The sequence below is a fragment of the Pan troglodytes genome, chromosome 18 (assembly GCF_028858775.2).
Source record: "Pan troglodytes isolate AG18354 chromosome 18, NHGRI_mPanTro3-v2.0_pri, whole genome shotgun sequence".
Taxonomy (NCBI): Eukaryota; Metazoa; Chordata; class Mammalia; order Primates; family Hominidae; genus Pan; species Pan troglodytes.
In genome coordinates, this window is record NC_072416.2 from 24,596,367 (window position 1) to 24,611,925 (window position 15,559).

At 44.0% G+C, this 15,559-nt stretch overlaps 1 protein-coding gene across 3 annotated transcripts in view; it reads right to left on the minus strand.

The window, feature by feature from the left end:
* CDR2 (cerebellar degeneration related protein 2) overlaps nucleotides 1–12,626 on the minus strand; it is a 28,665-nt gene extending 16,039 nt beyond the window's left edge. Inside the window, exons 1-2 of one of the 3 annotated variants that reach the window (XM_009430487.5) lie at nucleotides 12,238–12,626; nucleotides 2,925–3,037 (exon numbers count right to left, since the gene is read on the minus strand). In XM_009430487.5, coding sequence (XP_009428762.1) covers nucleotides 2,925–3,037; nucleotides 12,238–12,316 — 192 coding nt within the window. In that variant the 5' untranslated portion in view covers nucleotides 12,317–12,626. Of the gene's footprint in view, nucleotides 1–2,924; nucleotides 3,038–11,913; nucleotides 12,111–12,237 lie in introns of those variants that run through there. The other 2 variants (XM_063796838.1, XM_016928687.4) reach the window with 2 other exon arrangements.
* Nucleotides 12,627–15,559: the final 2,933 nt, after the last annotated feature.

Sequence of the window (15,559 nt, forward strand, 5' to 3'; positions counted from 1 at the left end):
CACTGCAAGCTCCGCCTCCCGGGTTCACGCCAATCTCCTGCCTCAGCCTCCCAAGTAGCTGGGACTACAGGCGCCCGCCACCACGCCCGGCTAATTTTTTGTGTTTTTACTAGAGACGGGGTTTCACCATGTTAGCCAGGATGGTCTCGATCTCCTGACCTCGTGATCCACCCGCCTTGGCCTACCAAAGTGCTAGGATTACAGGCGTGAGCCACCGCACCCGGCTGAATTTTATACCTATTTAATCATGAAGGTCTGAACTGGATTATTTCATTTCCATGACGCTTTGCAATATCTTATGGATAATATTAGATAATAAAGTGTTATTTGTAGATTCAGAGAATCTCAGATATCTTTGGATACTTTCAGAATACCAATGATCTAGCTTAAATGTTTAATCATCCTCGATACCACAGAAAACAAAGCAGTTGTTTGTAATCTCTTATGCTAATCAATAGGCATCATTCTCCCAACTTACAAATATTTACACTTCTTTCAGCTACACTTGAAAGATACGCTAAAATAAGTACCAGTTATAGTGTTTTATAAATGCTCTAACAGGAAACATCAATACAATTTATTGACTATTAGCAATAATCAGGCCTCGGATAAACCTCATAGACTACGATAATACAATTAAGACTATGTCTCTACACAAATACAAACAGTGATGATCGTTTAGGACTATTCTGAAATCTCCCACTGAGTTAAAAAACAAAGTCTACGAAACAAAGTAGGAAAGAGTTCCTTGACCACGTAAAACATTTGGCTAGTTTAATAGTTTTGTTTTTAGACTAGAGACACGGTCTCACTTTGTGGCCCAGTCTGGTCTCAAACCCTAGCCTCAAGCAATTCTTCCACTTCGGCCTCCCAAAGTGCTGGGATTATAGGCGTGAGCCACCATGCCTAGCCTAGTTTAATAGTTTTTAAATGCCTAGTTTTTCTGCATTTTAGGTTTCTGGCAAACTCTACAGTAGGTCTTTTTTTTTTTTTTTTTTTTGAGATGGAGTCTTGCTCTGTTGCCTAGGCTGGAGTGCAACTGCACAATCTCAGCTCACTGCAACCTTCACCTCCCGGGTTCAAGTGATTCTCCTGCCTCAGTGTCCCAAGTAGCTGGGATTATGGGTGCTTGCCATATTTTTTGTATTTTTAGTAGAGACAAAGTTTCACCACATTGGCCAGACTGGTCTCGAACTCCTGACCTCAAGTGATCTGCCTGCCTCTGCCTCCCAAAGTGCTGGGATTACAGGCTTGAGCCATCGCGCCTGGCCTACAGTAGGTCATTAAATTCAATTTAGTGTAAAACATATTCTACGCTCTTTTGATGTAGAATATGCTAAAAATGGTACCTGGTGACTTCAATATCATTGCAAGCCATACTTTCCTAGAATTATAAAAGTGTATTTCAGAAATCCTGCTCAAGGGGAGGGTCTACTGTATACACCTTTTATGTTACTAGGTAAAATTAATGGATATTGAGATTGCACATTTGCCTTTGATGATAGATTTGTATTCAAAAGTTTAAAACTGTATAATGTGATCACTTCTAAGGAAGGACTGTGTAATTCTCCGCTTGTTTGAATTCCCAGCACCTGGTTCAGGAAATAATCAAAGCTTTAGTAAGTACTCATTATGATGAACTGCTTCACTGTTCTAGAGTCTTTTACATTTTTCTGTGCACAGACACAAAAGTCCTGGGTCTACTGTACCAATTTAAGGGAGAGGAGCTTATAATTTAAGTACAGACCCTTTTTGGGGGAAGCATGGGTTGGGACATGGAGAAAGGTTTCTGATGGGACACTGGTTAATATCCATGATTATCTTTACAGTCAAGTGGCCTACACATAACTGAACTACTTGAAGGGGACCATTTATAAGATTAGCAGCATAGAGGGCCATTTTAATGCCCTAGTCTAGCATCTTTCATTTTAGTTTGTTAAGCTAGGCAAAAGGTATTATATTATTATTTTTTTTTTATTGAGACAAGGTCTCGCTCCCATCACCTAACCTGGAGTACAGTGGCACGGTCTTGGCTCACTGTAGCCTTGACTTCCCAGGTTCAGGTGATTCTCCCACCTCTGTCTCCCAGGTAAGCTGGGACTACAGGCACACGCCACCACACCAGCCTAATTTTTGTATTTTTTTTTGTAGAGATGGGGTTTTACCACGTTGCCCAGGCTGGTCTCGAATTCCTGAGCTTGGGCAATCTGTCTCCCTCGGCATCCTAAAGTGCTGAGATTATAGGCATAAGCCACCACACTCGGCCAAAAATGTAGTATTTTAATAAAATATCCAGCAAAAATGTAAACAAATCAAGATCACAGCAGAGAGAAAGCAACATGTATTTTATGATTATTTGAATGGAGCAAAACATCTGAACACACTGTGAAATCAGGAACTATGATTTTTTTTTTCAAATTTAGGATATGGTTTGGTAGTAGGTGGGAGGGATATGTCACTGAGGAGGAGGTATAAGTTCCCTCTCCGGTGGGAAGTTCAACAGTGTGGGTAGTCTTCTTTCTTAAGCTAGGTGGTGGATATATGGGTATTCATTGTATTGTTCTCTTACCCCATTCTGTATATCTTAAATATTGCATGTTTTAGGCCGGGTGTGGTGGCCCATGCCTGTAATCCCAGCACTTTGGGAGGCCAAGGCAGGTGGATCATCTGAGGACAGGAGTTCGAGACCAGCCTGGCTAACATAGTGAAACCCCATCTCTACTAAAAATACAAAAATTAGCCAGGCGTGGTGGCAGGCGCCTGTAATCCCAGCTACTCGGGAGGCGGTTCTTATTCTCAAAAAAGTTTGTGTTAAAAAATAAAATGCTGCATCTAATTGCAAGTGCTTTTTTACCAGTATGTGATTGGCGTAACAGCAACACATCGAAGTGTCAAAAGTGTAACTCTCCTGCCAAGTGAATTACCTCAATTTCCTGTAACTGCTCCTGATTGGTTGTATACATCTGCTGAAGAGAGTCCTCCAACTCTGTGTTCCGATCCAGTAATGTCTTCCCAAGCTCAGCAGCAAGTTGAAGATCTAGCACAACAAATGAATCTTAGAATAATACAAATGATCTCACATCAACAATTTATATAACCCAGTCCTTCAAAAAAGAACATGTAGTTTAAGTCACATCCCAATGGAAGGTGGAGTGGCACAGAAGGAAACCCGAGTTCTACTTAAAATTCAGTTAAACTGACGCCTCCAGCAGGTAATGTATTCTCTTATGTACCCATACTTGTAAGAAGTGAAAAATGGTCATCTACTTAATGGAGATGCAGTTATTTGTTCAGGAATGATCATTCCGCAGTGTTACTTCTAAAATCCTATTTGCTAGTACAATGAATGTATTCATATCCCGACAGTCTACTTTTTTGAATGGACCCTTGAGCCAAGGTATAGGTGGAGCTTTCAAAAATCTTTAAAGTTCCCATGAATTTGGCTGCTGTGAATACAACTGTTAAAGTTTATTGTCATATATCCTGGACTCCTAAGGGGACTAAAATTTATTAAGTCAAGAAAAGGAAAAATACATCAGCATTAAGAACACTGCCCCAGGTCACTCTACTTCTCTTCGTGTCCTTCTGTAAGATGAGCAACTAGAAAAGCAAAACAGAAATGTGGTTTTTGAGGTAATTACATGTCAGTAGCTCATACTTCCATTTAGCACAGAACCATATTTTATCTTAAACCTCATTTTTTCATTTTTCAACTCTCTCTATTCTTAGGTATAATGCCCATAAAACAGGATTTGTTTATATTATACTCAACTCCCAGAAATGAAAATTTAGTTAACAATATAGAAAGGACACTAGTTGTAACATAGGTCATTGAAATACTTCTTTGCATAGTAAATCTTATGGAGCAGTCCTTTGATACAGTGGGAAATGCACTGCACTCTGGGCAGGTAAGTCTCAGGCCCCGGTTCTATCATTTACCAGAACACTCAATATGGTGACTTTAAGGCCCCTATAGTTAGTATTCTTGTTTAGAGAGATGACTGTCTTATCAATATAAGATTGTGAAAATCAAATGAAATAATACATAAAGGAGTACTTTACAAACTAAGTTGCAATACGCACGCAAAGTACTATTAATAGTCATTGATTCACAAATGAATGTTTTTGTTGCCAGGCACTATGCTAAGCATTAGCTATAGAACAGTGAATAAAATGAAGTCCTGCTTTGCTGACATTCCCAGATTAGTGGAGGAAGCCAGACAAATGAGTAACTAAACTCACATACTGTGATAAACAGTATTCATGCATGCATGCACATACTCAATAATATCAGACACTATTCTAGGCACTGGGATGGTGCCCAGGAGCCATAAGGAACTCACATTAAAAAAATATCCCTGCCCTCATGGAGCTTATATTCTACTGGGAGAAACAGCATAATAAAACTTGATAGCGATAAATGCTAAAGAGAAAAAAATAAAGCAAGGAAGAAGTACAGGAGGAGTGTGGATGTGGGAGGCTGAAATTTAAGAACATGTGACCAGGGCCACAGCACTCCAGGCAGAGGCAAGGCAAGTGCAAAGCACCTGGGAGGAAGCATGACTGAGTCATTAAGGAGGCTGAGGAGGGTGGAGCAGAATGTATTGGGCAGGGAGGGGAGGGGGAAGACTCAAATCAGAGGGGCTCCAAGATGGCCAGTTTGCGGAGGGCCTAACTAAAGAGGTCAAGAGTTTGGCCTTTACTCCAAATGAAGGAATCCAATGGAGGTTTAACAGGATCACTCTGGCTGCTGTTATACAGGGTGAATGGGACAAAGGTGGGAGCAGAGTGACAGAAAGATACTGCAATCGTCTGGGTGAGAGATGATGGTGGCTTGGACCAGGGTGGCAGAGATGAAGATGGGAGAGGAGGGGCAGAACTCTGACATGTTTTGAAAGTAAAGCTAAAGGATTTGTTGACCAATTCAATATAAAGTCTAAAAGATAAAGCGGGGGAGAAAAACCTGGATTTGGTGATAATGAACAAAGGGCTTTCTTTTTCTGTCTCTTTATTAGGCACGGTCTCGCTCTGTTGCCATGCTGGAGTGCAGTGGTGCACTCATGGCTGACTGTAGCCTTGGATTCCTGGGCTCAAGTGATCTTCCTGCCTCAGCCTGCCAAATAGCTGGGACTACAGGCATGCACTACCAAACCCAACTTACTTACTTACTGATTTATTGTAGAGACAGGGTCTTACAATGCTGCCCAGGATGATCTCAAACTTCTGGCCTCAACACATCCTCCCACGTCAGCCTCCCAAAATGCTGGGATTACAGGCATGAGCCACTGTGCCCAGCCTAGGGCCCAATTTAGAAAGGGAGGTCATAAGGAAGGTCTGACAAGACCTTTTAGCTGAAGCTTGAAGGATGAAGAACTTGCCATGAATTTGGCATATTCTACAACCTGACAAGCAGCCAGTATGATAGAAGCATGAGGGATCAGATCATACAGGATTTTATAGCCCATGGTAGGTAAAGTTTAAATTTTATTCTAGGTATGATAGAAAGTAGCCTCAGTTATTGTCATAAGTATTATGAAAAAAATTTATCATAAAAACAAGGAAACTCACTACATAATGATTTTTAAACTTAATTTTTAGAGGTTGACAAATAAGGCTTAATGGCTATCCACCACTACTCATAGTAAAACTTAGCATTGAGTAAATGGTAACAACAGCATTAGTTGTTGTAATGTCCACTCAAGTGCATAATTAGTATTCTACTTGGTTAGTTTTCACTCTGGAAAAAGCAGCAAAACCTACCACACCCAACTCCAGATCATTTAAAAACATTTTACACCCATTTAAAATAAAACAGTATACTGTTGGTAGATAGGTGCTAAAATACATTCTCTTGTGATTTCAAAACTAACAATGTCTATTAGTCATTACATTCATTAAGACTTTAGAGGCCAGGTGCAGTGGGTCATGCCTATAATCCCAGCACTTTGGGAGGGTGAGCCAGGTGGACTGCTTGAGCTCAGAAGTTCGACACCAGCCAGGGCAACGTGGTGAAATTACATCTCTACCAAAAATACAGTGAGGCTCTGTCTCAAAAATAAAAAAATAAAAAATAAAAAAAAGACTTCCATTAAGTCTATGAAATAACTTGAATTTACAAAACACAGAACTTTTACAAATAGCTCAAAGCATTTAAGAGACATTAGTCTTTTTCTTGTCATTATTTATTTATTTTTTTTGAGATGGAGTCTCTCACTCTTGTCACCCAGGCTGGAGGGCAGTGGTGCGATCTCGGCTCACTGCAACCTCTGCCTCCTGGATTCAAGCGATTCTCCTGCCTCAGCCTCCTGAGTAGCTGGGATTACAGGCACCCACCACCACACCTGGCTAATTTTTGTATTGTTAGTAGAGATGGGGTTTCACTATGCTGGCCAGGCTGGTCTCGAAATCCTGACCTCAAGTGATCCGCCCACCGCGGCCTCCCCAAGTGCTGGGGATTATAGGCATGAACCACTGCCCCCAGCCTACTTTTTGTTTTCTAGAGACATTAGTCTTTATATCTTTAAAGGTATTTAGTCCAGTTTCTCAGATGAGACAGCCTGAAGCACAAAACTGTTAATTGACCTAATCAAGCTCCAAGGTGAGTCACGGATCAAACAGAAACTCTTAGGTCAACAGGTTCTCACTCTCACTCTCATCACGATTCTTTGTTATCTTCATCTGCAGAGTTTTAAGGCAATTGAAAGAGAGGTCCGCAGGCTTCTTTAAGGTAGAGAATACAAATGTTCCCCTTGTTGAGGTACTTAATTTCTTCTACTTGTTTTCACAGATTGCAATGAGAAATTAGAGTTCAACTATTTGGGTTTTTATTGCCTGCTCTGCTAGTGAAAGCACATACAACCCCAGGCAAGTTAATACCCTGTTTTCACCAAATGAAAAATGAACTATGTATGGCTCAACATGTTCCAGAAAAAATGACTTTGTACTCACAGAGTGTGTAATGTGTATACATAGACCCATATGGAAGCTACCACACTGTATTAAAGACAAAGTATAAAAACATTACCTAGGTATTACTTAAGTCTTTCCTTCTTAAATGTGTGAAGTGGTAATTCCTCACTGGGAAGGCTCAGATTCACCAAAGATGCTCTTAACCAGCAATCAAAGCCTGAGCCAAGGACCGGGTGTGGTGGCTCACACCTGTAATCTCAGCACTTTGGGACGCCAAGGCAGGAGGACTGTTTGAGGCCAAGAGTTCGAGACCAGCATGGGCAACATAGCAAGACCTTGTCTCTTAGCAGGGAAAAAAAAAAAAAAAAAAAAAAAAAAAAACCCAACTGGGCTGAAACCTCTCCCAGAATCCAGACTGACTTGAGACTATCACCACTTTCATTCAGTTATGGAACTACCAGTGCTACTTAAGAGCAGCCAGGAACCTCTTCCCTGCTCCTGCAGAAAGAGATACCAAGGACAGCACTCTTTAGTAGATAGCAAACAAAAAAGAATTTGAGACTTGTCCTTATCTCAAACCTTATTTCCAGTAAAACAAAGCACCAGCCTGGCTCAGAAACCTGAAGTCTCGATCTCCTAAATATTTATAGACTGTTAAGGATAGAATTTTAACAAGTCCCAACTACAAGAAAGCTCCTGTGAAGTCACACTGTATAATAGGATATTACTTCATCTGTTAGCTTAAAGACACCGGACTTTGTCTTTAAAAAAAGTTCATTTCCTGTTGAGTAGCAGCTGGCTTCCATAACCAAAAGAGGCCAAAAGCTGGCAGTAAGCCCCAGAAAGTTTTCTAAATAATTAGTGGAGGGAATAGAATATTGAATGTCCCTTATAGTTTTAATTAAGGCACAAAAGAAAAGGAAATAATATAGTTTCGAAGCCTTATACACCTGTTCATCTCTACAGGATTACAAAATGAATTTTCATTAAGAGGGTCTTTTCTAAATCCTATTGAACTGGCCTGGCTTAGGCAACTACTAAAAATACTGTAGATTTATTGCAGGCTTGAGAATTTCAACATATCAATACCTTCATATGTTGAATATTCTTTCACTAATGAGTCTTTGCAGGTAATAATATATTTTTAATGGTGTAAACTGTTAGCTTTAAACAGATACTCAGCTCTATGCTTTAGGCAAAAAATTAGTACTGGCAGCTGTAGTCTGTAGGAGTAATTCACTAACAGTAAGGCTGAAAGTTTTTCCTATTACAAAGTCAAATGCGTCATTTAGTGATGCTTCTGTTTAACTCCTGTTGCCAATGTTACTATAATTGGGAAAGCAGAAAACCTGAATATAAATATCAAGAAAAATGATGTTGTCAGTTTTAATAACCCTCCAAACAGTGATTCAGCAAAATAGTTGTACACAAGGAGGATGTACTCATCCTGAAATTTTAGGATTCCTTTAAACTAAGAGTTCATTTACTGATCCACATAACAGAAACCTGAATCCTTATTCTAAGTTTGCACAGCTCACCAAATGACAATAGCAGCTGGTTTAAAACAAAATCCAGTCTCTGAAGTCTTTCCACCTTGTTCTCAGGGGCATGTTTCAAAGCAAGCACCATCATTACCTGCACTGAAGGCTCCTGCTGTCCCAGAAAAGATCTTACCCACAGAGATTATTGTCAGTATTCCTACTGAGCCAACTCAGCTCTCTGACAAAAGACAGTCTCTTCATCAAAGTGTTTTGTAACAGCAAAGGGTTTTCTCCTCCTGCCTACACAAAAGCTTTACATGTTTCTAACAAGGTATGAATAGTAGACCAGAGTTTACTGAGGTTAGAAATTTCCAGCAATTTCAATTTAAAAAAGGATACCCTAGGAAACTTTGATACAAAGATTCAATCTATTCAGAGCATGGCTTACTACTGCTAAAGGAAAACATTCTATAGTTGTAAGATACTGAGAACAGGATCATTAAAAGTTGTTTTCCAGCCAGGTGCAGTGGTTCACGCCTGTAATCCCAGCACTTTGGGAGGCCGAGGCGGGTAAATCACGAGGTCAGGAGATTGAGACCATCCTGGCTAACATGGTGAAACCCTGTCTCTACTAAAAATACAAAAATTAGCTGGGTGTGGTGGCACGTGTCTGTAATCCCAGCTACTTGGGAGGCTGAGGCAGGAAAATGGCTTGAACACGGGAGGCGGAGATTGCAGTGAGCCAAGAGCGTGCCACTGCACTCCAGCCTGGGGACAGAGCGAGACTCCACCTCAAAAAAAAAAAAAAAAAAGTTTTAAGCAGTTCTCTCCAAATAAGCCTTGCTCAGTAATAATAATGAGGATGTTAAAAAACGGACAGATGCCTGCACATAAAATCCCACTAGACTTGCTGAATAATCTGCTTAACAGGACAGACCTGCTCCCAAACTTAATTCAGTAGCAAGTGTCTACTGAGGGCCTACAATGTACGAGGCGCTGTAGTGGGCACATCCCATGAGGCGGCACCTCCAGGCTTCTCTAGTCAACAGATTCCTGGAACATTCACTCTATGGGAGTAGGAATCCTATCTATCCACTCATGTGGGGAGGTGCTGTGGCCCCAGGGCCCAGGCGAATACCTGGCAAAGAGCAGATAATACATTTTTGAGAAATGAACAAGTTTTAAAATCTGTTAAAAGTTTAGGAGTTAACATATAACTTAGCAAAACTGGGGAAAGGATACCCTTTTATTCACACTGTAGCCTTTATTCTTTGACAGGCCATATTCACAAGTTACAATTGTTGGAATTTCACATCTTCTACTCGTACTCCATATAGTTGGTTATGACACAGAGGGTTAAGTAAAAGTCCACTGTGATAACGTAACAGCCCTTTGAAAAACACAGAAATGCAACTAGCAGTAAAGAGGTTCAGATGTATGTATGTATGTGTATGTGTGTGTGTGTGTGTGTGTGTGTGTGTGTGTGTGTGTGTGTTTTGAGAGGGAGTTTCGTTCTTGTCATCCAGGCTGGAGTGCAATGGCACGATCTCAGCTCACTGCAACTCTGCCTCCCAGTTTCAAGCAATTCTCCTGCCTCAGCCTCCCGAGTAGCTGGGATTACAGGGGCCTGCCACCACACCCACCTAATTTTGTATTTTTAGTGGAGATGGAGTTTCACCATGTTGGCCAGGCTGGTCTCGAATTCCTGGCCTCAGGTTATATGCCCGCCTCGGCCTCCCAAAGTGCTAGGATTACAGGCATGAGTCACTGCGCCCAGCCTAGACCTGTGTTTTTAAGGTTAAACTTGAAGAGCTGATGACTTTATTTTGATCAGAGGTTAAAGAGAATTCCTCGTGTAACCCTGACACGTTGCACTTGCTGCTCGGTAGATTGAAGTGTTACAGCTGTTGTTCCTAACAACCTCCCACAGGGGGAGAATGCGGCTGGACTAAGGCACCTGATGGAAGAGAGCCATGAAAACAATTCTGTGCGAGTGCTTCAGTGCAGTTCAACAAATATTAAAATCGAGCTTCCAGTATGTGCCAAGTATTATGCTAGATGCTGGAAACACAAGAAAAAAGAACCTGCCCCCTCCATGCCCTTAAAGATTAATGCTTCTTAAATACAGGAAAGAGAAATATTTAGCTGTGATGATACAAATTAAATTATAGGGAAGTACTGCAGTGGTACAGTGGTTGCCTCACAAATCCTGGAGAAACTATCAAACTAGGCCATCAATCCTTACGGGGAAATCTGAAAACAGGTTTGTTAATATGTATAATAAATTTGTCTCTTGGACATAAAGAAGATGGTGCCAAACACTGCACTGCAACCACTAAGTAGCTTGGACTCTGTAAGTGTAATAAAGGTGAATTACTTTGGTTAAAGTGATTGCATGTTAATTTAAGAAATTATCTTCCTCCAAAAGAGGTGCTCATTTTATTTTCCTTTTCTGAGTTATTCAGGTCTACATTCTTTTCTTCTGCCATGTTCAGTGGTTAGCATGAACAAGCAACATGATCATTTAATATTCAACTAAATGAGATGTTAATTTTCATTGCAAGATTAGAGCTGAAAGCATTTACACAGAATTGCAGAAACTGAAGATGCCTGGAAAAATTCCTGAGGATTGTTCAGTACTCAGTATACCGGTTAAGAACGTTTGCTCTGGAGTCTTAAGGAGAACCCTAGCACTCCCCAACATTACTACCTCTATTGTGTTACTGGGAGAATTAAATGAGCAACTGTGTTATGGGCCTATCAGTGTTAGGCACATAAAAAGTGTTCCCCAACTGCTAGCTCCTGCTATTAGTATAAGAAAAAGGGGGGCCCCACTGGCCCCAAAGAGTGGGCTACTCTACGGTTGTTCTCTGGAGACACCATCGGCAGGCCTGTTTCTAAGTGAAAGCTGGCGTGCAAACTGAAGAAAAGTGGCAGAGATAGATGCGCTCTTTCTTCTGTCGTTTCAATTGGCATCTGGTGAACTATGCCTAACAGCTTAACGCCCAACTGAAAAAAACTGTAAACTAGGATGGTAAGGAAGAGATGGGGTTTGAGCAGTGACTACAACTCTTCTTCTGAGTGTGTGGGTTCAAAAAACACTCCCTCCCACACTTAGCTTTAGGCAAGCCACTTTACCGTTTTAATCTCCGCTTTCCTCATATGGAAAATGGGATAACAAAAGTGTGTAATTGGATTGTTTGTACCTCAATGGATAAATGCTGGGATGGACGCCCCGTTCTCCATCACGTGCTTATTTCACACTGCGTGCCTGTATCCAAACATCTCATGTACCCCACAAATATATACACCTACCATGTACCCTCAAACATTAATAAATTTTTAAAAAGTTACTGTCTCCTGGAGTTACGGTGCGGAGCGCACAGCTCCCGCTACACCGCAAAACAACTACCACCTGCAGCAGCCGGCCCTCCGCGCTGGCCATGAAAGGCGCTGGGCTAGACAGCCTGCGACGGGGCGGCTTCTCGGGCTATGCCACTTACTGCGGGACACACTGGCTCACCTGGGTCTGCCTCGGAGGAATGCAGTGAGGATTAAACTAGCTAATCCACGGAAAGCGCTTAAAACGGTGCCTGGTTCGTCCGTCCCTGGCCCCCACGCGCCTCGGGGCTGATATTCAACTGCGCATTAGCAAGGCCGTGGGCCCCGTGCCGAGGCTTCCTGCGGGCGGGATCCGCGGGCACGGCCGGCCCAGCCGCCAGGTGAGCCCGAGCCCTTCCCGGCACCTGCATCCTCCGCCGCCACAAAAAGCAACTTTTTAACAGTTTCGCAGCGGGGGCCTCCCGGGCCAGGCCGCCGCCCGCCCGCGGGGCGCCCCCGCCCTCACCTTGCTGGAGGTCCTGGTGGTCGTACCACGGCTCGTCCTCCTTCATCTCAAACTCCTCTACCAGGTTTTCCGCCAGCATCTCGGCTGGGTCTTCTAGGGGCAGCGGCCCCCGCCGCCGTCCCGCCTCAGCCGCTGCCCCGGGCTCTTCCCCGGCCCCTCCGCCCTCAGCCAGAGCCGCCCTCGGGCGGGACGCGCCGCCGCCCAGACTCCGCTGCGCCGCCTCAGCCCCGTTCCCGCCGGTGGCCGCCGACCGGCCGGCTGCCTCGACTCGCCTCGCGCCTACCGACGGCCCCAACGGCCGGGCATTACGGCGCGAACGCCTGGAGCCGGGTTCTCACGCAGCCGCCGGTCTTCACGCCGCCGCCGGGCCCAACGTGGCACTTTGGCAGAACCCTCCCCGGCCGGGGATGCGATTCAAACCCCCGGCGGCACCTCAACCAATCGCGAGCGGGCTGCTGGCCGAGCGGCAGGGACTTTGTCCAATCGTCTCTCTCCAAAGACCGGCGGCTCGCCCGGTATCGAGGGCAAGCAGCCAATGGTGGGTCCGGAATAAACAAAGAAGGCGGGGAAAGAGCGAAGGGGTGCGGCCGAAAGCCCGTCCCCTGATCTGCGCTGTGAGGCTCCTAGGAGGGCGTTCTGGGTTCCGGGCTGGGGAGCTGGCGGAGGCGCGTCTTACCCCTGTGGTGGGTGTCCCGAGGCCGGCGCGTCTGTGGACAGGCAGCGCAGGCTGGAGGGCCTAGGACTCCGGCCTCTGAGAGGCGGGCGGTTGTCCAGGGGAGTCCTTCGTGCCGGCGGGAAGCGCAAGGGTGCCGGAAGCCTGAGGTCCGCCGCCCGGCCACCCCTTCTCGCATCTTGACTCTGAGATTTGCTCCGGGTCCGGCGGGGAGACTCGAGGTCGATCGGGAGTTTGGGTTGAGAAAACGCCCACTGAGCGGTAGCTCTTGTCTCCTTGACATCTGAGCCCTGGGAATTAAACTCACGCTCCCTAAAACGGTGGGCACCAGACCCCCTTGAGAATCTGGGGCGGTGAGGGATGCCCGAAGCTGTCCACTTGGAGGGCGAAAATTGTAAGCAGTGTTGCAACGATTTTTAAAAGGTACCCCTAGACCACAAGTTAAGCATCTGGGGACGTGACATTGCACCTGGAGGGGACAGGCTGCAGCCCCAGCACTCAGTAGCCAGCGAGGCAGAGCACGCTGTCCTCCGCCGACATAACCCAGCAAATACTGCTCGTAGGTAAAGCTTTAAGCACCATCTTGCAGACAAAGCACGGAAACTCTTAAGCAGGATGACAGACCTGAAGGTCAATGTTCTCAACCTTGACGTAAAGGTAAAGGTGCAGCTGATGGAAGACAACAGGGCCAATATCTAACTAACTTTGAGCAACGAAACAAAAAAAAATCGAGGTTTAAGTATACAATTGAAAGATTATCTCTAGAACATGAGGTAATAAACTGTTAGAAATTCAGAGAGAGGGAAGAGGTGGAGAGGAGTGTTAAATCCTGATCTATTTTAGCAGTGAGTCGACAGATAATACCTTACATTGATAATCCAATGAATAGTTTCCACAAATATGGAGAGAGCTGCCAGAACTAAAAATGGGAAGCAATTAAGAGTTTTCCGAGGCTGGACACGGTGGCTCACGCCTGTAATCCCAGCATTTTGGGAGGCCGAGGCGGGCGGATCACCTGAGGTCGAGAGTTCGAGGCCAGCCTGACCAACATGGAGAAACCCCATCTCTACTAAAAATACAAAATTAGCTGGGCGTGGTGGCGCATGCCTGTAATCCCAACTACTTGGAAGGCTGAGGCAGGAGAATTGCTTGAAACCCGGGAGGTGGAAGTTGCAGTGAGCCGAGATTGCGCCATTGCACTCCAGCCTGGGCAAAAACTGCGTCTCAAAAACCAAACAAAAAAAAAAAAGTTTTCCTAAGAGGAGGAGTGATTTGAGGCTGGGGACTTTGGCTTTTTGTTATAAACCCTTCTGTGATCTTGCTTTTTTAGTTACTTGCACATTAAAAATAAGGGAAATTGTAGGGAAGGAATTATAGACTCAAGCTACTTTTTTGTCTTTCTGTATAAAAAAAGACTTGGGTAATTTGGAAGGGGGGAAAAACTCATCCTGAATAATTCTTGTGGGTAATAAAATTCAGGGTGTCTCTCTGCCTCCCATCTTTGCTCAAACCAGCATAACCTAACCTCACGCTGATGCTGTATCAAACAGCACTAAACCAGCATAACCTAACCTCACGCTGATGCTGTATCAAACAGCACTTGACTCCAGGGTTACCTTACACATAGGCTGTAGGCTACTCTGGAGAAGTCTTGCCAAGGACAAGACCTCCCACTGTGGAGTTGTTACCTGAAGTTTTACCCTTCAGTCCTTAAAGGAGACTGCTGAATAGAGTGGAAAGCACAAGGGACCTAGAGTGAGAAAACCTAGAGTTCTCGCCATACTCAGTACCAGCAGAGAAGCCTTTTAGCAAACAGTTTACAGGAAAGATGATTGTTTGCCTTGCTCACAGAGCTATCTGAATCAGAGAGATCCTGAAAGCAAGTATTTTGTGCTCATTTTAAATGTAAGGCTGTGTTCTTGTGACCTATACTGTAGAAGTGCAGGTACCCTCGAGGACCAATTATGAGCATCACAATAAATAATCATAGTAATGGATTATAACCCATTGAATAAAAAGGAAAGAATCCATGAGTCCATACTGATATAAATAAATGGGAGAGAAAAGAAAACTTTCTTACAGTAGGATGCCAAGCAAAAAATGTAGAAGGAATAACACTGTTAGAAAGTAATAATAATAATTAAAGAGGAATGGTAAACTCACAAATCCCTTTCTTCAAAAAGGCAAAATGTTACTGGCACACCTGTAGTCCCAGCTACTTGGGGGGCTGAGGTGAGAGAATTGCTTGAGTCCAGGAGTTTGAGGTTACAATGAGCTATGATAGGTGACAGCAGAGCAAGACCCTGTCTCAAAAAAAAAAAAAAAAAAAAAAAAAAAAGGCTGTGTGCAGTGGCTCATGCCGTAATCCCAGCTCTTTGGGAGGCTGAGGCAGGCAGATCACCTGAGGTTGGGAGTTCAAGACCAGCCTGGCCAATAAGGTGGCCCATCTCTACTAAAAATACAAAAATTAGCCGGGAGTGGTGGTGCAAGCCTGTAATCCCAGCTACATGGGAGGCCAAGACACAAGAATCCTTTGAACCTCGGAGGCAGAGGTTGCAGTGATCCGAGACCGTGACACTGTACTCCAGCCTGGGCAATAGAGTGAGACTGTCTCAAAAAAAAAAAAAAAGAAAGAAAGAAAAGAAAGTG